Source organism: Phyllostomus discolor, chromosome 1 (genome assembly GCF_004126475.2).
Source record: "Phyllostomus discolor isolate MPI-MPIP mPhyDis1 chromosome 1, mPhyDis1.pri.v3, whole genome shotgun sequence".
Classification (NCBI taxonomy): domain Eukaryota; kingdom Metazoa; phylum Chordata; class Mammalia; order Chiroptera; family Phyllostomidae; genus Phyllostomus; species Phyllostomus discolor.
In genome coordinates, this window is record NC_040903.2 from 444,254 (window position 1) to 466,431 (window position 22,178).

General features: G+C 65.7%; 1 protein-coding gene across 3 annotated transcripts; it reads right to left on the reverse strand.

Moving 5' to 3' along the window:
- Positions 1 to 1,066: 1,066 nt before the first annotated feature.
- Positions 1,067 to 21,866, reverse strand: CTBP1 (C-terminal binding protein 1). Of its 3 annotated transcripts, XM_036017905.1 has the most exons (10): positions 21,662 to 21,800; positions 15,804 to 15,999; positions 13,767 to 13,921; positions 7,057 to 7,201; positions 5,312 to 5,518; positions 4,355 to 4,569; positions 3,616 to 3,746; positions 2,967 to 3,094; positions 2,294 to 2,411; positions 1,067 to 1,980 (listed from the first exon to the last, which is right to left on the reverse strand). In XM_036017905.1, the coding sequence occupies exons 2-10, from the start codon at positions 15,808 to 15,810 to the stop codon at positions 1,794 to 1,796; spliced, it is 1,293 nt and encodes a 430-aa protein (XP_035873798.1). In that variant the 5' UTR covers positions 15,811 to 15,999; positions 21,662 to 21,800; the 3' UTR covers positions 1,067 to 1,793. The 3 variants fall into 3 exon arrangements, with proteins under 3 accessions (XP_035873798.1, XP_028359610.1, XP_035873792.1); XM_028503809.2 differs by lacking the exon at positions 15,804 to 15,999 and having other exon boundaries at positions 1,067 to 1,977; positions 21,662 to 21,866; XM_036017899.1 differs by lacking the exon at positions 15,804 to 15,999 and having other exon boundaries at positions 21,662 to 21,866.
- Between the last annotated feature and the right edge of the window lie 312 nt (positions 21,867 to 22,178).

The window sequence follows — 22,178 nt, forward strand, 5'->3', positions numbered from 1 at the left end:
CCTCTTCTTCTGAGGTAACTGCTTCGGCTGGTTGGTTCCACGGCCACGCAGCATCCCTGACAGAGAGAGCGAGGGGAGCCAGAGCAGGCAGGGCTGCTGAGGGCCTCCCGGGGCGGAGCGGAGTGGAGACACGGGTTCCCCGGCCCCGCAAGCCCCGTGGGCCCTGGGGACACCTGGGAGTGGAGGCCCCCGCGCCCCGGGCTGTGCTGACCGGGGGGACCCCGAGCAGAGGGTTCCGAGCACAGCCACACGAGGGGACCCTGGAGGACTCGAGCAGGGCTGAGGCTGGGGGCCGACAGGAGGCGCATCCGGAGCAGACACGGAACGGCTCCTGCTCTGGAACTCCAGGCCCCGCCCACACCTCATCAAGGGGGGAACGACTCCTCCATAAACTCCCCCAGACAGGTGTGTGTGGGCAGCTTTCCCCTGGCAGAACAGGCTCCAACGGCCGTTAGAGGGTGCACACCGGGGGACTCGGGTGGAGAGGAGCAGCCAGAGAACCCAAGAGGTGACCCAGGAGCCCGGAGCAGGGGTCGGGGGCGGCGAGGGAGGAGGGCAGGTTGGGGAGGGGGCAGCCCCATGTAGTCGGGTGAGTGAGCACAGCCTGGAGTTACGGCCACGCCAGTGCCCAGGAGCGCAGAGGGCAGGGGCGGGTGGGGGGAAGGGCTCTGCGTGGGAGCTCAGTGGCATCCTGAAGCCGTGGGGCACCGGGAGGGTGGTCAGGGTGCTCCTGCTCTTGGCACTCACATGGCTCCCAGGGCGACCGGAAGCCAGTGGCTGTGGTCTGTGGAGGACGAACAGGTTCTCGAGCACCGGCCCGCTGTGGGGTGCGCGCCTCTATGCGCTGCGGAGCTGGGGTCTCCTCTGCTCTCCCAGGTCGCGGCACGCCCGGGGGATACTGGCCAAGGCTGGTGCACAGACCGCTCCACTCCCTGGCGGCTCCCTCCACAGTGGGACCACTGACCCCGGGCCCCCATGGCTGCCCGCCCAGCCCCAAGGCCGTGACAGCCAGGACCGGACCTGCCAGTGCCGCCTGAGACAAAGCCACTGCAACAGACGCTGGGCGTGCCGGCTCTTTCTGGGGTTTTATTTCTTTAAAATAATTCATACAAATGGTTACAGTCACAAACATGATTTTAACCAAAATATTGCTAGCCTACCACATCAGCAGGACGGTACCTGCGCAGGCCGGGCACCGCGCCTAGCGTCCCCGGGACGGCGCCGGCGGCGAGCACGCTGCGTGCTGCTCCCGCCTCTCCAGCCGCTGCGAGGCGCCGCCCTCGTTTGGAACAGGGGGTTCATGCCAAAATTAGGAAAAACAGCCTTTTGTTTTTCTAAATTATTCTAAAAATAAGACAAGCAGGTAGAAAAAACAATGCACTGTGTGGCATAGAAAGAAAAGGAGGAAGGGTTCATTGTCCTGAGAAGTTTGCCAACTGCCTTGCTCCGGCACGTCCCGCAAAACGGGGCCGGGGGGGGACCGGCTCCGGGCGGCTGGGGCGCTGGTTGTGGGCAGCTAAGCAAACAGACCTTTGTGATGCTCTACAGGCTGCACACGGACGAGGACGCTCATGGTGGAGTTAACTACTAACTGGTTTGCTCGACGAGGACGCGGAGAACACGGGGCGGCGCGGCCGGGCGGGGCGGCCGGCGAGGAGGCGGCCGGCGCTGCCTCCCGCGCCCGGCACCCGGCGGGTCTCTGGAGTGCCGCTGCCGACCGAGGGCACCTCCCCCGCACACGCCTGTCCCGGCTCGCGGCCCGCTGGCGCCGAGGCTGCAGAGCTATGTCCGCGCTACAACTGGTCGCTCGAATGGTCTCTATCCGCCTCGGGCTTCACGGTTTGGCCGGGAGAAGGGGCGTGGGGCGGGTGGGACACTGGGGGCAGGCCGTGGGACAGGGACATGGCGCTGGGTACGATGCCTTCCACTGCGGCCGGGATGCCACTGGGAGCCACGCTCACCACGCCCGGGGGGTACCTGCTGGTAGAGGAGGGAGGGCACCGTGAGGCTGGCGGGAGGGCAGGGAGCTGCACCCCCATGCTGCCCACTGGGCAGACCTGGCCCCGGCCCCTGTCCCAGCATGGCCTCCTCCCAGACAGTCTTGTGTCCTCCAGGCCCGAAGGCCACCCCTGCTGAGGCTCTAACACCTCGACCTTGTGTGTCCACTGGGGCTCATGTGAGCACACACGTTCAGGCCAAGAGCCCCCTGCTGGGCCACTGTCCCACCCAGAATCGAATCATCACGGGGACCTGCGTCCCCCTGGCTCCCAGTGCCCCTCGCCCCCCCGCTCACCTGTAGGCGGCCCCGTTGAGCTCAGGGTGCACAACAGCAGGGTCCATGCTGGCCCAGTGGGTGGCGGCTGTCAGGTGGTCCTTGTTGACACAGTTCTTCAGGCTGTCGGGGATCCGGCCTGAGCGGTGCAGGGACACAGGAAGGACAGCGTCTGTGTGAGGCGCTGAAGGGGCCCCAGGGGTGTGGCAGCCCAGTTGAGAACATGGGGCCACACCCGGGAGGTCAGGCTCCAGGGCCCGTCGGCCACACCTCCCTTCCTCGGCTGTGCGCAGTCCCCCTCCCAACTCAGGGCCCTGCCCGTCCGAGAGGCCTGAGGGTTTTCAGAGGGCAGCCGGCAAGGTCCAGCCCAGGTTTGCGAGTGTAGTCTGACTTTTTTAAAGTCTAGGGACAAGTGGCACACAAGCTGAACCCCCCACAGTGGGTGAGAGTGAGCAAGGGTCGTGAGTGAGAGGCGTGATGAGGGCCTGGGCTGCGCGTGCTTGACGGGAGGGGAGGCCAGGGCAGCCCTCCCCGCCTCAGCTGTGACGTCCACCTCCCTGCCCAGCCCAGCACAGGGTGGACTTGGCTGAGTGAGAGAGAGGTAGAGGTGCCCGGCTCCAGCCACCCGGTGGGTGCTCGCCTCTGAGAGCGCCTCAAGGGGCCCCGGGCCCTGCCGGCACCCCGCCCAGCCCACCTGTGATGGCTCTCCGGATCTCCCGGGCCGCCTCCTCGCGCATCTCGATGGACGCCTGCTCGCTGTACCAGGCCGCGTGGGGGGTGCAGATCAGGTTGGGGGCGTCCTTCAGGGGGCCCTGGCTGAAGCTGAGGCAGCACAGCGCAGGTCAGCGCCGTGGCCCAGGCGCGCCCTCTCCCTCAGCCCCGACCCCGCGGGGTCGGTCGTGCCTGCCCACGAGTGTCTGAGAGCAGTAGGGAGGGGCCCTGCCTGGGAGGAAGGCTGCCGGGCACCCCGTGCAGGGGGTCCTGGGAGCTTCTGGCTCTCAGACCCCACGCCCTCCTGGCACCACCTTTCCAGGGTGGGAGACCCACCCAGGGCTGGCCTGCTGCCCACACTTGCTTCTCAGCTGTGGGGCCTCTGGACATGGCCCTGTGGGCCTGGCCGCCTGTACACCTGGGCACCCACCAACACAGTGGCCCTGGGCATTCCGCAGGAGGCGCGGGTCAGAGTGTCTCTCCCTGCCCAGCAGGCACAGGGCACGTCCGTGCACTGGAGCCTCACTTCCTAGGTGCCATGTGGGCTGGTGGGAGGCGTGAGCCCGGGAAAGTAAGTGCCCGGCCAGGGAGGGATGCCAGCTCAGAACCCCCCAAGCCCCACCAGTGGTCACCTGAAGGGCTCCGACTCGTGCACGTCCAGGGCTGCCCCGCGTATCCGCCCCTCCTTCAGGGCCTGAGCCAGCGCCTTCTCATCCACCAGGCCACCGCGCGCTGTGTTCACGAGGAAGGCCCCTTGTCTCATCTGGAAGACACCGACACAGCTCCAAGAGTGAGTGAACACAGAAGCCTCCTCGCTGCCCTATTGCCCGGAGGAGGGCTGGGCAGGGACGTCGCACTGGGACCTCTCCCAGACGGGCCACCCCGGCCTGCAGGTTCTGCTGGTGAAGGTCCCCAGGGTGCACCTCACGGCCCCAGCCCCTAGGCTTACCCCACCGCCGCGGGCAGAGGCCCTGCTCCCAGCTCCTGCCAGATGCAGGGCAGCTCATGAGTGACGGAAGCTGCACCAGGGCCACCACTCAGCTGTGACGGAAACCTCAACCCTCGGGGAGCCCCGAGACCCTCGGTCCCCATGTTCACCCTGTTTGCTGGGAACCTGGCCGCAAAGGCTGCGGGGCTCCACCTCTGTCACAGGCCCATGGCCCTTTTGGAGCCTCGGCAGGGCTGGTTCAAGGCAGTCTGTGCTGCCAGCGTCCGAGCAGGACCAGGCAGCTCGGCTGCAGGACTGGGGGAGGGGACTGGCCGGGGGGAGGATACCTCGGACAAGGTGGGGGGCAATGGCAGGAGCACCATGTGTTGGCCGCAGCCAGCACCCCTGCCACCCAGGCCGGCCCTCCGTGGCCCAGGCCCCACCTGCTTGACGGTGAAGTCGTTGATGAGGTGGTGGTTGTGCTCGTTGAGGCCGCAGTGCAGGGTCACACAGTCGCTGTGGAACAGCAGGTCCTGCAGGGTGCTGACCCGCTGCAGCCCCAGCGCCCGCTCCGTGCCGTCCGACAGGTACGGGTCGTAGAAGAGCACGTTGAAGCCGAAGGCCTTGGCCCGCAGCGCCACTGCCTGCCCCACTCGACCTGGTGGGAGACGGGCGTCACCTTGGCCGGGGACCCTCCCCGCCTTGGCGTCCACACTGCTCAGCATGGGAGCACAGCCCTTTGAGGCCCAAGGCTTCTGCCTCCAGACACTGAGCATGGGGCTACCAGGTCAGTAGCCACGGGACCCCCACCTGGCCAAGTGGGCAACCGGGGCTTCAGAGAAGGGTTGAGGACTGGAGGCAGCCCCCAGGGAGCACACAGGATGGGTTGGTGCGTGGGGTGGGGCAGGGGGTCAGGCTGCTCCGTGCATGTGCTGGACCCAAACACTACCCAGCCCAGGACAGCCACCTGCTGCGTGCGCAGGCAGGAGAAGGAATGAAGGGCCGCACAGAGGGGTGTGGACACTGCCCTCTACTCTACCCACGGCAGCTACTGGTGACAGCCCCGAAAGGCCAAGCTGGGGAGGGACCCCAGGGTTGTCTGGCCCTCACCAGAAGGCCATATCGCCTCAGCCATCGCCACAGGCTGGAGGAAGCCACAGGGTGAGTGTATGCGTGACCCCGTGGGCGCCTGTTTGGTATCCGTGCACGTGGCCCAGGCCTGGTGCTCCAGGCCTGACAACACAAGCTGCCCCTGGGCAGACAGGGGCCAGCACAGCCTCTGTGGCAGAGCGTCCTCCACCCCACGCTGTCCCTGGGCTGGGGGACCTCCTCAGGTCCCCCTCTCTGAGGGGGGCCCGCTGAGCCCCGCAGAGAGAGGGTGAGAACAGAAGCTAACGCACCTAGTCCAATGATGCCCAAGGTCTCCCCGCGGATCCGGGCAGCTCCGGAAGCCACCTCCCGGATCTGCTCGACGCTCTGGACCCGCGTGCCTTCCCGCAGCGCCTGGTGCAGCCAGGTGGTCCTGCGGTACAGGTTGAGGATGTGGCACATGGTGGAGTCGGCGGTCTCCTCCACAGACGCCGCTGGCACATTGCAGACAGCAATGCCTGGGGACACAAGACATGCCTGCATGGTCACCAAGCCCATCCTGGTCTTCCTCTGTGAAAGGCTGGAGGACATGTGCCTAGGCCACCCCAGGGGAATACAAGAGAGACACAGGCAGGCACGGGCTCCCACTGGGCGGGCAGACAGGGAAGGGACAGGATGCAAGTGTCACACCTGGTTCTGCCCCAGCTGGACTGCCTGCTCCCCAACCTTCCAGGAAGGGGTCATGGTCAGAACAGACTCCAGAGCTGGCCCCACAGCTGCCAACCCTACAGGGACTGCCCCTTCTATCTTCCTGGGCTCCCAGCCAATGGGGCCTTGCTTTAGATGGGTTGGCCCCTGCCCTCCCATCCCCCACAGCCCCCGTGACCCTCTTTCCTCCTGTCCACTGCAGGCATCCCAGGCCCTCATTGCCCCGTGCTCTAGCCCCTACCCGCCCGCCCCCCGCCAGCCAGGGTCCCAGGAGCGGTGGAGTCACCCTGGAGAGGGAGCTGGCTCAAGCTCTCCGTGTTGAGCTTTGGTCCCCGCTTCTCTCCACGTGTCCCCTGCACACCCTGGCTGGTTCCACCAGCAGCTGACGCTGCTCCTGGACTCGTGCCCTCGGTGGCCCCGGCCCCTTTCGCCCTCGCCCCGGACAGCCTCCTTGACCGCACTCTGGGTGCCCCTTCTGCCTCCCCGAGGAGGGGGCTCCTGCTGGCCGGGTGGGTGCCTGGCAGACGAGCAGGGTTGCACCCCAGCTCCCTGTGAAGCGCGGAACAGAGCGCACAGAGACCAGATGGGAACCAAGCTGCCGCTCACCCGAGAGGGCACAAGAGGTCCCAGGGACCTCCGCATCCTCACCCGCCGGCCTTGAGGGAGGGGGTGACGGCATGGCGTGGCCGGGCCCCAGACTGCCCAGCTCAAGGACAGTGCTGGCCATGAGGCCAAGGGCCGGCTCTGCACAGGCACAGGCCAAGGCCCTGAGGGGAGTGTCCAGGCCACGGCTCGACACTGAGAGATGCTGCCCAGGAACAGTGTCAGCAGCAGCACGAGGGGCTCACACAGGACGTGTGAGGTCACACACTCAGCCGCTTTTGTCCTAGTTCCCCAAGTTGCACCTAAGGGCGGGGGCAAGGCCAGACATCAGAGGTGCAGGCTGCAACTGTGGGCCAGCTGGGCCACGGCCTTGCCTCGCGGGGCCACGAGCAGCACAGCGAGAACGGAGCGGGGCGTCAGGGAAACACCAGGCGGCCCGAGCGGTGCGGTCAGTGCTGGGTGTGAGGCGCGCTTCTCTGTGTCACTCGTGCACGCCCTAACTCACAACACGAACTCCGAGGCTTCAGTGCCAGCGGGCCGCACGACCGGGCACGAGCACAAGGCTGGGCAAAGCTGCCGTGACCTCGCACCTGCCCGGGGGAAACCACACGGGGCGCCGGACGCCGGCTCACGGGTCCCCTTCCGCCACACCAGCAGGAGTCTCGCCGGAAGTGCGACATAAGGCGGCGCGGCCACGCCCAGGCCGGACACCCGGACGGCGGAGGGAGACACGAGGCCATCCTACCTAAGTCGCCGGCGGACTTGATGTCGATGTTGTCAAAGCCGCTGCCGATCCGGACGATTATCCGAAGGGCTTTGAATTTCTCCAGGTCCTCCCGGGTCAGCGTGATGGTGTGATACATGAGGGCGCCCACCGCCTCGTTCAGCACCTGCGCAGAGCACAGCCGTGGTGAGTGCCCGCCGGCCTGGCCCGGGGGCGGGAGGCGCTGCTCCCCCGGGGTCCCAGCGGCCCGTTGCGCGGAGAGGCCGCGTGGACATTTCCCCCAAGTGCAGCCCTGGTGGGGGCGGCCAAGGGCCCGCAGCTTCCGGGGTGCGCCGCAGACTTTCTGGGATCAGAACCCCCCGACCCCACCCGTGACTCAGCTCCTCGAGGAAACCAGGGGGCCCGCCCGCCGCGCACCGGAAGGGCGTGGAGAAATGCGACGGAGGCCGAGCGCGGAGAGGGCGCTGTGTCTAGCGCCGCAGGCCACTGGCGGCGCGGAGAGCCACTGGGGCCCCTGACAAACTGCCATGGGAACGCGGCCACCACGCGACCCTCACTGACACGCAGAGCAGTGACTCGATGGCGGCAGAAAGCACAGCGAGTCTCAGTGAACCGACTCCCATAAAGGACCTCATTTCTTCTAACGCGCGGAGGGACACAGGAGCCATTGCAGGCCGCGCTGTGCGGAAACCCTGGCGCCAGGTCAGTCGGCGAAGCCACGCCCGGCCGGAACTCACTGCTTCTGGGGGCAGGGGGGTGCGCCAGGCTAGCACGCCGCGGGCCGCGCCCTGGGACGCGGAGGGGACGTCAGGGCAGGGCGGGCCGGGCCCCAGGCTTGGTGGGCTCAAGCACATGCTCGAAGTGTGCGCAGGCCACGAGGGGTCGGCTGGGTGTCGTGGCGCTCTCTGCGCCGATCTGTGCGCCGCTCAGGAGCGTGGCCACCGGGATCTGGCATGAAGGTCAGCGTGGTCAGCACGACCCCGGGGCGATGACCAGTGGTCTCCAGCACAGCCCTGGACCTGCCTGGGTGGTGGCCATGTGAAGCCCCCGTAGTCAGTTTGGTGCCTGAGAGTTCAGATGACACAAAGGGAAACACTTTTTCGAAACTGCCAACTGTGGCACTAACCTCCACCCTGGCTGGGCCTGTGTACAGCTACCCCCACAGAACCGTGCTGTAGGGGGGGCCCTCAGCGCTCCCGCCTGTGCAAGCCAGGGGGCGCCCGTGGCTCCACGTGGGGCGCCTCTGTGTTGGCTCCACGCGGGTCAAGGGCAGTGTTAGGCCTGCATCCCAGGGTCTGGTTCTAGGGGGGACACACACTCTGGTAACAGCTAGATGCAGGCAGAGGACTGGCAGTGTCTACCCTCTTGGGCCAAGGGCAGAGGCTGTGGACCTGGCACCACCCCTGTGGGACCGGATGCAGGCATAGCATGATCCAGGACTGTCCCTGTTGGGGGACGGGCCTTATTCCTCCCCAAGGGACAGAGCAGTGGGCCTCGTCATCGGGGATATCTATCTGTCTTGGGATCACAGTGACCACCCCGAGATCCACGGCTGCTGCCTCCTCCTCCTCCAGACTGAGCTTCCCGGATGAGGTCTCCCGGATGAGGAGGGAGGCCAAGACCCGCTGCACAAGGCCTGACGCGTCCAGGGAAGCCTGGACTTCGGCCGTTCTGTGAGAGAACGCAGCGGGTTTCCACAGTGGGGTGCAGTGCTAGCTGCCCACTTCCTCCTTCCTCGGTGGCAGGCTCCACTGCAGCGGGCACATGGCCATCCAGAATACAGGCGGTTCCCTGGGAGGTGGCCTGGGGGACCCCGACAAGGCCGGACAGGCTTGGACTTCTGAGGTGAAGGGGCTCTCAAGGCCTGGGCCGGGCCCCGGGCCCCAGGGAGGGCATCGGGCCGAGCAGGCACAGACCTTGGTGTGGAAGGGTAAGGACCATCGTGTGCCAGAGTGGCAGTCGGCGCCATGATGGGCAGAGGAGTTGTGGACAGAAGTGGACGCTGCCAGGGCCACAGAGCAGAGGGGAGAGAGCTGGGCTGGTGGGACCTCAGGAAGACCCCCCTGGACTCCTTTTGCTGTGTGGACTGGCGGGTGGCCACAAGAGCCAGTGAGGAGGGACTCCTGCGGCAGGTGAGGCAGAGCTGTGGTGGTGAGTTGAGTGCAAGCAGATGTGTGGGCAGACACCGCTGTGCCCCAGAAGTGGAGAGGCAGGCGCATCCAGGGAGACGGGGGAGGGGTGGTCCCAGCCACAGAGACACGCGCCGCAGAGGGGGCGGCACCAGAGGTGAGCCCTGGGGCCAGCCTGGGCAGGCCCACATGGACCCCTTGCGGAGAGGATGGTGTGGAGGAGGCCCAGCTGCAGGCAGGCCCTGGACACGCAGGCTCGTCCGCATGCAGGTGGCACGTGGCTCTACTCCTGGGCGTCCAGCGATGGGTGGCAGTGAGGTCTCTGGGCTCAGCCACGTCCAGGGTGTTCGTTCATTTCCTGGAGGTCCGTTCTTAGAAATGCACCTAGTGGCGGCCAACAGCTGCCGGCCACACCCAGGGACTCGCCCGGCTCCGACCGTACAGCGCCGGGCACACCGAGGCTGAGACGGCGAGCGCGATGGGTGCAGACCGGTGCCTGTGACTTCATCTTGAACCTGCATTTCTGAGTGTGACTTGCCCACATGTGGTTCTTGGTAAGTTACTTTTTCCAGGTCCCCCTCCATTTTCCATGAGCATGTTTTCAATAGCCTGGTGCCAAGCAAAGCACTTGGAATACAGATTTGGACGAGACTCAAAGCCACTCCCCTACGTCCACAACCCCCACTGGGGAGGCCACACGCAGACGCCGGAGGAAAGCCCACCCCGGTGGCAGCTCTGTCTGAAGACCCACACATGGGCCAGGGCCACCGAGGCCGCTGCATCTGGTGCCCAGGTCTACGCTCCCTGCAGGTTCCCGTTTCCTTTCCTGGTTGCAAAGCAGCTGCAACCCCCCCGGGGAAGTCTGCAGGAAGCGCTAGGACTACACTGTCTCCTCAGGTTGGGGACCAGCGGCCTCTCTGAGACACCCTGGCAGATGTCCATTCCCCTTCCTCTTGCACCTGTGTGACCAGGCCAGTGACTCAGCTCTGTGTCCTCAACTCCAGGGTGGGAGTGGCACGGGTCCTGCTTGTAGAATGTTCCAAGCACGGCCCCTGGCACTCATGGGCACCGTGGCAAAGGGAAGCCAGGGTGTGGTGGGCACCAGCCAGGTCTGCCTGCTCCTCCTCACAGGGACAGGCGTCTCCTCCTCGCCAAGTCACGCGGTGCTGGCTCTGAGCTCCCGGGCTTCTTGCTGTCTCTCTGATCTTCCCAGGTCCACAAATAGGGCAACCCCACTGCTGCTCAGAGGCACCCACACCTTCCAGGTGGTTCCAGGTAGTTCCTGTGACAAGCACCACATACAGGCCCAGAGTGGACGCCTCAGGCTTCCAGAGCTGCCAAAGTGCCATCAGAACACAGTGCGCGTCCACCGAGGAAGCGCCCAGTGGCCGTGGGCCGCAGCCCCGGGTGTGCCCACAGCACAGGGTGCCCTGACCTCCGGGCACGGGGACTGTCACTGCCCAGACGCCCCCCGCTAGTTTCTGCTGGTCTGTCTTTGCTGTGGACTGGAGCACTGATTGGCTGGTTCGGTGCCGGCCCTCTGGCGGCTGCAGGCCCTGCAGGCACCGCTCCGCCGCCTGCCTGTGCCCCGGCACTCCTTCCCACGGCTGTCTGGCTGTGTGTTCCCACGTGGCGTCCTCCTCCTCCACCCACTGTAACTAGCACACCCCCAGGGACACCGCACATCTCAGGCAGGACCCCATGCTCACCAGGCCTTTGCCCAGACTGAAAGCCCCTTCCTGTGCCCCAGGACCCCCTAAGAGGGGGCTGTTTCGGGGTTCCTGTCCCATCTGCTTGTTTAACACCGACCCTGCCTGCCCAGCAGCCACTCCACCCTCTGCCACCCCACCCTTCACTCACTGCAAAGCCTGTTTGTGCTTTTTTCCCCGGATTTTTATCTCATTTCCTATACAGCCTTAGCACCTTCCTCCAGGGACAGGGTGCTTCACTTCTGAAAGGCCCCTTGGGGTCCAGCTGGGCCTGCCCAGGCTGGCTGGCTTTCCGTGGGCAAAGGGACAGCACCCCCACCGGCCCCCGGAGGGCACCTCAGTCCGTGCCTGGTTCCCAGTCTTCCTTTCCCGGGGCTGCCTCTCATCTCACAGGGGCCGTGTCTGAGGAACTTCCTCAAAGTGCCAGGAAGCCTGTCTCTGCTGCAGTGCGCAGGCTGGGCCGACGCGCAGTCCTGGGCTGGGGGTCATCTCCCCCAGGAGCTTTCAAGCACCCGCTGTGGGCTGGGCTGGTTCTTGCATCTGTGCTGGTAAAATCTGGAACTTCAGTGGTGGGGTGCCCTGTGGGCCCCTCAGTGTGTGTTCTGTGTTGGTGGCGGGGAAACTGGAGTCCCACTTAGTTTCGGAAATGTGGTTCGCCACACAGTGGCAGTGACGCCAGGCTTTCCTTCCGCAGCAGGTAATGTCGACATCCCCTGGTCAAGGGCACGTGGGGAACAGCTCCTAGGGCCCACGGGCGGGGCGGCTCCTCTCTCCTCATTTCCATCTTCTGAGCTTGTCTTGACCGTGTCTTCCGACTTTCCCACAAGAATTACGTTTTTGCCCGCTTTAAACTTCCAGGCTCCTAAGGGGGCAGCGGTGCTTCATGTCTCACCGACCAGTGCTTGCTTCCTGCAGTCAGGGGCCACTGCGGGTGGGAGGACAGGGCCCTGCGGCCCTGACACTAGGCCCGGGGCTGCTTCTGGTGAGGCAGGGGGCCCGCTGGAGCTGCTGCCTGTCCGTCCGTCCGTGTGTCCATCCTAAGGGCCCTGCCCCTGCCCCCGCTCAGGGTGGCCGTTCCTTTAACGAGGTGGGCTTTGCGTCAGCTCGCTCTGGTTTGGATAAGTTACAATTTTAGAAGAGACCATCTGTTTTGTCTTAGTATTCAAATTTATTGGCAAAACTTGTTTTAACACTGCTTACGATTTTTAAAAATTTCTATCTGCACATCTCTTTCACTTCTCATACTGTTATTTTAGGAATATCTTGTCAGTTTGAAATAGTTTTAAGATTCACAAGAAGTCACCAAAACTGTAGAGGTTCCTGAGTCCTCCAGGTGGCTCCCCCAGGGACAGCCTCGCCCACTCCCCCAGCTCCCCTGCCGGCACACACACCCAGCTCTCTGTGGCTGCGTCACCTGCTGCTTCTGTGGCCACCACCAGACAGGCCGGGGCTGCCAGCGCCAGTCACCCAATGTCTGCTCCTCCGTCGAGTGCGCTCCCCACCCACGCCCCTGGCAACGCCACGCCCATCACTACCATCTTGTCCCTGGAGAGTGACCAGTGTCACACCCACACAGCCCTTGGAGACCAGCCTTGCACCCAGCACTGGGCCCAGCGCCGTCTGGCAGGTTGGCGGATGGGTCGGCAGCTCACTCCCTTGACTGCATCGGTGGCGCCGGGGGTGGCCGTCTGTTTCTCTGGGTCCAGGCGCAGGGAGTAAAGCCACCGTGCCCTCCCCGTGCGGCTGTCCTGAGGACGGGAGCTGCCCTTCTCTGGGACAAACACCCAAACATGACCACGTGGGCGTGCAACAGGTGTGTGCCCGGCACTGAAGGAAACTGCACGTGCTCTCCCGAGGCCACAGTCTCACCTCTGGGAGTGGTCAGCTGGCTGCGCAGCAGCTGCTGCTGTGTCCGGCCCGCCCTGTCGGTCTGAGGTGCCATCAGCAGCATGTGCACTCCACCTGGCGGCCTCTTGCCTCTGCCCTCGCTTGCTGAGCCCCGTCCCCTCCCTGCCTGCCAGAGTCTCACTCCCTGCCTGCCTCTCCACCGCCCGATCTCCTAAAACGTGACCCACATCTGCTGTGTTGCCTTCAAGCTTGGTTCTCCCTTTGTCTGTGGCTGTCCCTGTGGTCCTGGGGGTTTTCGCTCGGCCCTCATGCCTCCACTGCCCGCTCACCCTTGACTGTGGGGCAGACCCGGCACTAGAAGTGACTATGGAAGTAATCTGAGACCGAGGCCAACGGTACCTGCTCCTAAGTGGCTGGTGCCATTTGCTGGAGCAGGTGGTGTGGGGTCACCTACGACCCAAGTTCAAGGCTCAGTGCAGACCATGTGGGGGCATGCTGGGTTCCACCTTGTCCTTTCTCCAAGGTAAGGTTGCCAAAGCTGCCCTGGCCCCTTGGCTGCCTCTCCCAGAAGGGCAGCCGTCAGGCCCACACTGCAGGCCTGCCTGTCCCTGCAGACTCTGGCCTCATCAGACCCCGCTGGCCCTCGACTGCTGTTGGGGTTTAAACGGTGTCCAGCGTCCCCCCGTCTCAGCAGAAAGGTTGCTGTGGAGTACTTAGTCAGCCATGACTACAGACAGAAAACCAGATTAAGTAACACCCTTCACATCTTGGGGACCCCGTGACCTCCTGGACAGACACCAGAAGTGAGGGCTGCCCCCCTGGTGGGGACCAGGAGGACATGCATCCATGTCCCCAGGCCCCACTTCCTGGGGACAAACTGGTTAGGAAGGAGACGACTCGAGAAGCCACAGAACAGACCCCACCTGCTCGTCCGGACGGTGCCCGGGACGACGACAGCCCTGCCGAACTCCTCCAGGTCCTGCCGGTTGGCACGACCTGAGCCCACCTGCCACCCGGCACTGCCCACACCCCTCCACACGTTCACCTTCTCGTGGATCTCCTGCGTGGACTGCGCGTCACAGAAGGCCACGGTGGCCACGTCCTTCAGGATGGGCATCTCCACGGTGCAGTCCCGGCCGTCCAGCAGCGCCACCAGGGGCCGGGGGTGCAGGGGCCCGTTCATGATCGGAGGTCGGACGCCTGCAACGACAGGTGCAGCTGCTCAGCCTCCCGCCCGGTGGCCCCAGGACGCGGCTGCTCCCCCCCCCCCCCCCCCCCCCCCCCCCCCCCGCTCAACATCTCGGCCCCTGAGAACGAGCATCCTCACGGACCCGTCACCGGGATCATGAACAACCAGTTGGGAAAATTAGAAACAAGCTGGTATTGGAGACAGCTCGCGGACTCCTGAATGGACAGACCCGTGGTGACGGTCACCGCCCCCACAGGCGCAGGGCACAGAGACAGCCTCTGGGGTGGGGTCAGGGTCCCTGTGGCCCTACACATCATCGAGGTTTGGCCAGAACACGGGGCCTGATGTCACGGAATGGGCCTCAGGCTCCAGCCTGGCTGCCCCCAAACCGGACAGGGATGTCTCCCAGGGCACCCCCTCCCTGCTGGGCCTGGAAGGGCAGGACACAGTGCCAAAGCGGAAAGGGCAGACACCCAGGGTGCAGCTGGAACCCTGTCTCCCCGCGTGAGGGGCCGAGGGTGGGAGGCAGCGGCGCCTCGCTCCAGGCGGAGGCGGGCCTGAGGGCCACGTGCAGGACGCCTGTGCGTGCTGGCCCTTGCTGGCCCTACCCTCGCCCCACGGCCTCGCAGACCCTCGCCAGGAGACCAGCTGTGCAGGGCAGCTGCCAGGTGCAGGATGGAAGCCAGAAGCGGGGTGACCATGCCAGGCCCCCAGTGCCCATCTCAGCCACTCCTCCCACCCACCGCCTTCCTGAACAGCGAAGATGCAGAGATGCCGAGACCTGCAGGCCAGCGGCCCCCCGCCCTGTCCCCGGGCCCACCCCCCAGACAGCAGGGCGGGGCAAGCAGGGCGGTGCCAGTCTCCAGCTCTGCTGGCAGAGCAGCCCCTTTTCTCTAACGTATTTTTTTCTCTTACAGTTTAGCCCCTCTACCCCTCCCCCCAACACACATTGTGGTCCACGTCCATGAGTCCTTTTGCTTTTTGGCTCAGTCCCTCCACTCCTTCGCCCTGCTCTCCGTCTGTGAGTCTGTCTGTTTCCCCGTTAGACCCCACGTGTGAGTGACGTCACATAGTACTTCTCTTTCTCTGACCGGCTTCTTTCACTCAGCAGAACGCTCTGCGGGTCCACCGCGCTGTCGCCGTCACTTCTCACGGTAAGGTGTTCCTCATGGTAGCGTGTGAGGGGCTCATCGCACTGCTATTTTTAAGTGACTTGACAGGCACCTACTTCCAGCATTTCTCGGCTTTAATCTCTAACACACACCGATCGGCACAACCCACGTGGGCCGAGGGCAGGGTCCTCGGCCCGAAGCAGGTGGCAGAGCAGGGTCTGAAGCTGCTGCCCTGGGGGACCCTCTGCTGAAGCCCAGAACAGCGTGGCTGGGGAGAACCGGACGGAACTGCTACCGAGGGGCGGCCGAGCGCGGCACCGGGGCCCGGGGCGCACGGCCCTGGCCAGGGGGGGGCGCAACCACGCACTTCGTGGGGGAACACCCAGCACTGAGGTCGCAGCACGACCAGGACAACTGCCACGACGGCCACCTGCTGACGGGCCGGAGGACCGGCGAGGACTGCGAGTCTCCGTCTGCGCCTCCAAGGACCCCCTCCGGGCCGCACGTGGGGCCTCAGGGCCCGCCTCCATCCGCCTCTCGACAGAAACCAAGCGCAGCAGCAAACTCAGGCAACCGGGCACCTGTCCCAAATCGCAGAGCGCGCTCCCTGCTCCCTCCGATGGCAACACCGTCCAGACCGGACACGCTGAAGGGCCAGGGAGCGCCGGTCCCTCCGCCGGCACCCAGTCCCCAAGGCCACGGGCCGCCGTCCCAGGTGCAGCGCCCCCTGGTGGGGCGGAGGAACGGGTTCACACTGCGCGCACTCGGCGCCCCTACCAACCTGACATTGCCTAATATGGGCTTGGCTTCCACGACCATGAATTCCACTTTCCAACGCGCTTTATCTTCTGAATCCCCAGGCAGAACCGCGTCCTGTCACTGGATCCTCATCCCACGTCTTTTATTGTCTCGGACCAAAGCTCTTAGACTCCTGATCCACGGCGACCACTGACGCCTGCGCCGGGGTCAAAGTCTGACTAAAAATCAAACACAAGAGACACGTTAAAACCCCATCGAGGGCCCACTGGCACTCTCACTCCAGACGGCAGGGCTGCTCAGGCACACTCAGCCCCACGCCTGCGGCTGCCGAGCCGGCACCTACCTGGCACCAGGGGCCCTGCCACCGGGACGCAGCCGGGATGAAGACTCAGTAAGAGTCCTGCTCTGAAGGTCCAGCCCCCACGCCCCCTCCACGTACTTGGGAACCACCTCAGCGCTCTGCCCCCCGCCCCCAAGACGCCACCCGTGTCCGTAAGGCAGCAGTGCACTGGGCACTGGGAGCAGGTCTGCAGCCTGCAGCCTAGAAGTTTCTGTCTCAGGTTCCTACAGCTCCCTGGGCCTCTGCGACTCCCAGCGAGGCCACCGTGGAGGGGCCGCGGGTGCAGACATGACAGGGACAGCAGTTCCCTGCACCCCACACACGAGCCCGTGCACCACCGTCCCACTCTGGCATCACCCCACGGACCAGCACTTGACAGAGGCACGGGTCTCCCCAGAGTGCCACACCGCTCTTCCCAGAGGCAGGACAAGGGCATGGAGGACTCACACGTGGGGCGAACGTGCGCATGGCCACACACCTGTCAGGGACCAGATGGAGGAAGTTTCTGGAGCTGGGGGCGAGCCCAGGGGCTGACCTGTGGGTGGCTGGAGGCCACAGGTGTGCACCGGGGGACATCAGGCAGCCCTGGGATGGCCAGCTCAGGACAGGCATCCCTGCCCACTGCTGGCCACAGACAGACGGGCGGCCCTGCAGACGTGCACAGCAGCCCCCTCACGAGCCTGGGGGCTGTCAGACCGCCAGCGCACTGCAGCCACAGCAGGGGCCGCCACACGCCTGTCCCAGGAGGCCGAGGTGTGCTTCGGGGGCCGTCCCCTTTCCAAGGCTGCCTCTAAGGCTGGACACGTCTCCCTTCCAGTCCCTCCGTGGGGTCAAGCACCCACACTGACCCCTCATGGCCGGCTCCCATGGGACACTGTGCATGGTTCTGCACCAATGACTGTGGGGCTGATGGTCCTTTCTCTCCACAGTGGGCTCTGCACCAGGCCCTTGGCGGGAGGAAGGGGTCCGTGAGACCATAACCCACGGGGGAGCCTGGGGTTCATGCAAGGCTCAGCTCCTCCTCAGTCCCACGTGGTCACGTGCACTGAGGTCCCTGACAGGCCAGAACCCCACCTGGACCCTGCTCCCAGCCGCAGCCAGCTGCTCCCCAGCGCCCCCAGGCTGAACCTCCGTCCGCTGCAGGCAGCACAGCCTCTCCCTCCCTGCCCCTCTTCAGCCACAGCCACTGGAACCTCACGGTTGGGCAGGAAGTGGGTCCAGGACAGGGCCCCACCCAGGCCACAGGAGCCAGTCCCCCACCACACCCGCTCTGCAGGGTGTGTGCAGAGGCTGGCTGCAGGGCCGCCCCTCCAGCGTGAAGGACGCGATGCAGGGGGCCGCCCCCTGAGCTCTCTTCACATGAACTCACAGCCACTCTGGCTCTCAGTGCAATGACGTGCCCGTCTGGAGAACACGGCGCGGGACACTGGACGTCTCCACGCTGCGGGAAGCACTCGGCAGGCCAGAGCACCCCACTGTCACCCTCGGACCAAGATGCCGACTCCTGGGGGCTGCTCCAGACAGGGCAGCAGCCCAAAGACCCTCCAGGGCCGGCCGTCCTTGGGCCCCTGACCACTGGCAGCAGGTGCCGGTGGGCGAGGCCCGGACGGTGAGGGGCCGGCCGCCCCCAGTCTCAGCTGGCTCAGCACGGCTTTCTCAGGCCCCCAGGCCTGCGTATCCCAGCAATGAGGGATGGACATGGACCCCCGAAACAGCAGCCCAAGTCCGGCAAGCACCCTCACCTCTTCACACTCCCACACTTTCCCGACTGTTGCAGGCTGACTCCAGGCACGAGGTGCCCCTCCTGGAAGCTGAGCTGCCCAGGCACCATGGCTGTCACAGTGAGCCCCATCCTGCACACCAGCTACAGGCCTGATGGCGAGCACAGGGCCCTGCCCTCCAAGGGGCGCGGGGTGCAGCCCCACACGTGACATGCTGGCACCGCGCACGGGTCCGGAGTGTCCTTGCAGCCCCAGGAGGTGAGTCCACCCCGCAGGTGCTCAGGGCACTGTGTCATGTGCCTCCCGCTGCCCACAGCTCACCTTCCTGTAAAAGGTCCCAAAAGGAAGAGCCAGAGCGGCCCCCGCCCGTGTCAGGTGCCACATGACTGTCTGCCCGGCTGTCCTGCCTGCCAGCCACGGCTCTGCATCTTGCAGCCACTCTCAGCAGGGACCAGAGCTGGCAGCTGGCACACTCTGGGGTCAGGAGTTGCTAAGCCCCCCGACCAGTTGCAGCAGGCCCGTCGCCCCTTGCAGCTCTGACGAGCAGCTCACGTTCCGCCCACCCGGAACTCGGCCCCGGGAGTCCCACCCTCTCCAGCTTCAGTGACGTGCCTGTCTGCGCAAGCCCCACGCTCAGATCCTGGAAGCGTGAGCTTCAGGTTCACAGAAGGAACACTGGGGTGGTGACCAGCCCCTGTGCGTGACATGTCATAACCGTGCAGGCAGACCCCTGGTGGGGACCACAGGACTCAAGTCTAACTGAAGAACACCTTGCAGTTAACAGCCAGCCGAGTGGAGTCACAGCCCCTGCCACAGATGGCACCCGGCAAGTCACTGTGGACACTGAGCCCATCTGCAACAGGCCACAGCTGGGGGTCCACAAAGGGCCCCCTTCAGGCTGCAGTGCTGCCCACGTCCCCCCCACCAGCCAGACCTGCTGACACTTCTCTGGAACCACCCCAGCTTCCGGCCCCACCGCGGCACCATCTGCAGCCAGGCTCCAGGGCTGAGGGGTGACGTGAGGAACCGCCTCGCCAGAGATGGCACAGGCAGGAACTATGGCACTGAGAGCCTCCCCTGGTCGTCCGTGGGACCGCAGGCCTTCCCGAGTTCCGTAGAAGGATGAGTGCTTCCTCTTGGGAGTCCAAGGGGCGCCCTGGGCTGCCACTCTAGGACCCCAGGGTCCCAGACCAGCACACAGCCCACGGGCAGGTCCGAGGCTGACCTGGAGGAGACAAGCCCCAACCTGTGGTGTGAGGCCCTGTGCTGGGTGGGGGGCAGAGGGAAGGGTGGTGTGTCACTCCCACCTGTGTGGACGGCAGTGCCAGGGCCACCCAGGACTTTGAGTCCCGCACCCCAAAGAGTGAGGGCCAGGGCACGGCCCGGGTCCTCCCTCACGCCACTGGCAGAGGGAAATTTTGGGTCTTCTAGGAGAGCTGTCACAGGATAAGAGCCTCACAAGGCCACACCTTTGATGGTGGGTGGCACCAGGGCCTACCTGAACGGGGTCTTGGCTATAGCACAGGCTGCTGTGGGGAGGCATCACGGCACCTCCAGACCACAAGCTGAGCCTGTGCTGCTCACACAGGAAACTCCAAGGGCAGGTGACAAACCATCAGCAGAAAAGCCCCATCACTGGCCCAATGCTCTGCTCGCAGCCAGCTGGCCACCAAGCATCACCCGCCCTTGGGCTGGTGGGAAGCTGAGGCTGGACCTACTCTGAATCCCGAGCGCCTTCCCCTACAGAGAAGTGCTTGTCTGTGCCTGGGGTTGCTGGGGGGAACATGTGAGGGCACCTACTACGTGGCAGGATCCTGGGGTGCCACCACACAGGGTGGACAGGCTGCCGTGCCCCACATGGGCCCAGATGCCCAGCTCTCTGCTGAGTGTGTTTCTATACAGATGAAGCCACTACTTTCAAAAGAAGGCAGGTCCCAGAGAGGGGAGAAAAGGTACGCTGTCCAGGCCCCCAGCCCCCACGTGCACACAGCCTGACCCTCCAGGGAGAGGTAGGAGCTGGGTAAGGAGGGGCTCAGTGCGCTCGTGAGAAAGCCACAGAAAGCCATCTGTCCACCTCTCCAAGGTTGTGGCTCCCTTCCCCCACCAGGAAGGCAAGTCTGCCCTATCCCTAACCAATCGAAGAGGTCACCAGAGGTCACTGCTGTGAAAGGGTCTGGCTGCCGGCCAGGTTCCGGTTGCTCCAGGAACTGCCAGCTTAAAGGCTGGTTCATAGGCACCTCCGAGGAGGCACCCTGGTTTCTTGGCCGGCAGGCAGAGACGGGCCCGGCGCCAGGCCAGAGAAAGATCCAGCCTCCAACCCCGGGCTCAGGTGTGGTGGCAGCCCCGCCCTCCCGCAGGCCGGAGCCTGGGGCGGATCTGCAGGCTCCAAGGGCACCGGGGCGGGGCGGGGAATAGGAAGCCGCAGACCCTCCCGGCAGCCAGGAGACCCACCGGCCCCTCCCTGACCCACCCTCAGCGGCCCCTCCCACGAGGAGGCCCCAGCCCGGGAGGCTGGAAGTTGACAAGGACTGCGAACTGGACAAGATGGCCACCGGCAGTCAGGCAAGACACGAAAGCAGGCCATCGTCAGCCCGACTGCCTCTGAAGGGCCGTCCCCACAGCCCCAGGCTCAGGGACCCTCAGTGTGGCTTAGAGTGCCCGCGAGGGCCCTTGTTTCTGACGCCCTCCAAACGGGGGGAAAGGGTGCCTTGTGACAAATGCCGTTGGGGCCAAAGCTCGTGAATTATTAAGGTGGAAAGAGACTGGCTCAGGAAGGGGCCGCGGTGTGCAGTTCGCCAAGTTCCGGCAGCGCAGACGGCCTGCCTGCGGGGCTTGGAGGCCCCCTGACGCCCCCACCTGTGCACCCGCGCGGGGGCTGCAGGGCTGTGCCAGCTGAAGGCTACAGAGGGAGGGCCGCCTACCCCACCAGCTGGACGCTGCAGTCTCATACATTTTTAGAAATGGACGAAACATCCCAACGCCGGCACAGAGCCGGCTGCAACACTAAGCGCCGCCGAAACTCCCCAAATAAACGACGGGGCTGGAGGGCAGGGTGCTGCCTGCCCGGCCCCGTGCGCCTGTTCCTAGAGACCCCCAGTGCGAGGGCTGCAACCCGCCACACAGCCCAGCGTCCGGAGCAGGACAGGCCCGCGGGGCCGGAACGCAGTCGCGTTCTCGGGACGCACGAGGCCGTCCCCTTCCTCCCGAAGCCATCTGCGGTGGCCCTCGTCCTGTGCCGCTCGGGTGTGCGCCAGTTCCTAGGCTGCTCGAGCCCTGGGGGGGTATTTACAACAGGAAGTGACACGCGAGGCAGAGGCTCCCCCTCGGGGAGACGAGGCCCGCGGCTCCAGCACAGACCTGGCTGGAAGCTAAGGGCTGAGGCCCTGTGGCCAGGCACCAGCGTCGGGGGGGGGGGGGGCGGACACCGGCGGTCTGGGGGGCCGAGGTCGGGGGGAGGGCTGGGCACCGGGATCCGCGGCCTGGGCACCGTGGGCCTGGGGAAGCCTGGATCAGGGAATCGGACAGGCCTGGGACTGGGAGTCACGGGATCGGAATGCAAGAGGCGGATGGGCAGGGGTCTGAAAGGTCGGGGCCCGACGCCCCTTTGTGTCACCTGCGCGGGCGGCGGGCGTGAGGGCGGCACCGGCGCAAGCGCACTAGCACGCAGCAGGCCGCGCACGCGCTCGGCGCTCCCTGTCCCAGCCCCGCCCCAGGCGCGGCGGCGCGCGGACACCGGCGCGCACGCGCACTCGCACACAAAGCATCGGCCCCGCCCGCCGCCCCGCCCCCGCGGCCGGAAATGCGCGCGCGCGGCCTTACCCAGTGGCAGGCCCTTGTTGAGCAAGTGCGAGCTGCCCATTGAAAGGCGCGGGCGGCCGCGGGCTCCGACGAGTCCGGCGATCTCCGCCGCGAGCCCGGCGCCTGGAGCGGCCTGGGCGCCGTCCTCTGCTCCGCCGGCTTGCCTGCGCCCGGGCGCCGCCGTGCCGAGCCGCGCCGCGCCAGCAGCCGCTCCACCGGGCGGGCGGGGACAGGCGCGCGCGCGCGCGCGGGCAGGCGGGGCTTCCGGCCCGGCGGCCTCCTGTTTCCCGGCGCGGACGCCGCGCAGCACCATGCGGGCGGCTAAAGACGGCGCCCGCCCGCCCGCACGGTCCGGGCCATGCTACCCGCTCCGGTCCCGGTCCCGCACCGGCATATGCCAGGCCTGTGCCTCCATGCCTCCCTCCTCCGGTTGCATCAAACACGCAACCCCCGTAGTACGCCTGCCCGCACATGCAACCACTGGGCCCCACCTGCCCTGCATCCGCACAGGCACCTGCACACCTTCCTCCCCCGCACA

Bases quoted from the DNA above. Each gene is read 5' to 3' on its own strand.
- CTBP1 (XM_036017899.1), bottom strand. From the start codon at position 21,701: ATGGGCAGCTCGCACTTGCTCAACAAGGGCCTGCCACTGG. The intron at 7,202-13,766 runs GTGAACGTGTGG...TGCTCTGCGCAG, and splicing joins CGCAGGAGATCCACGAGAAG to GTGCTGAACGAGGCGGTGGG. The intron at 3,747-4,354 runs GTGGGGCCTGGG...GGTGTCTTCCAG, and splicing joins ACGACTTCACCGTCAAGCAG to ATGAGACAAGGGGCCTTCCT.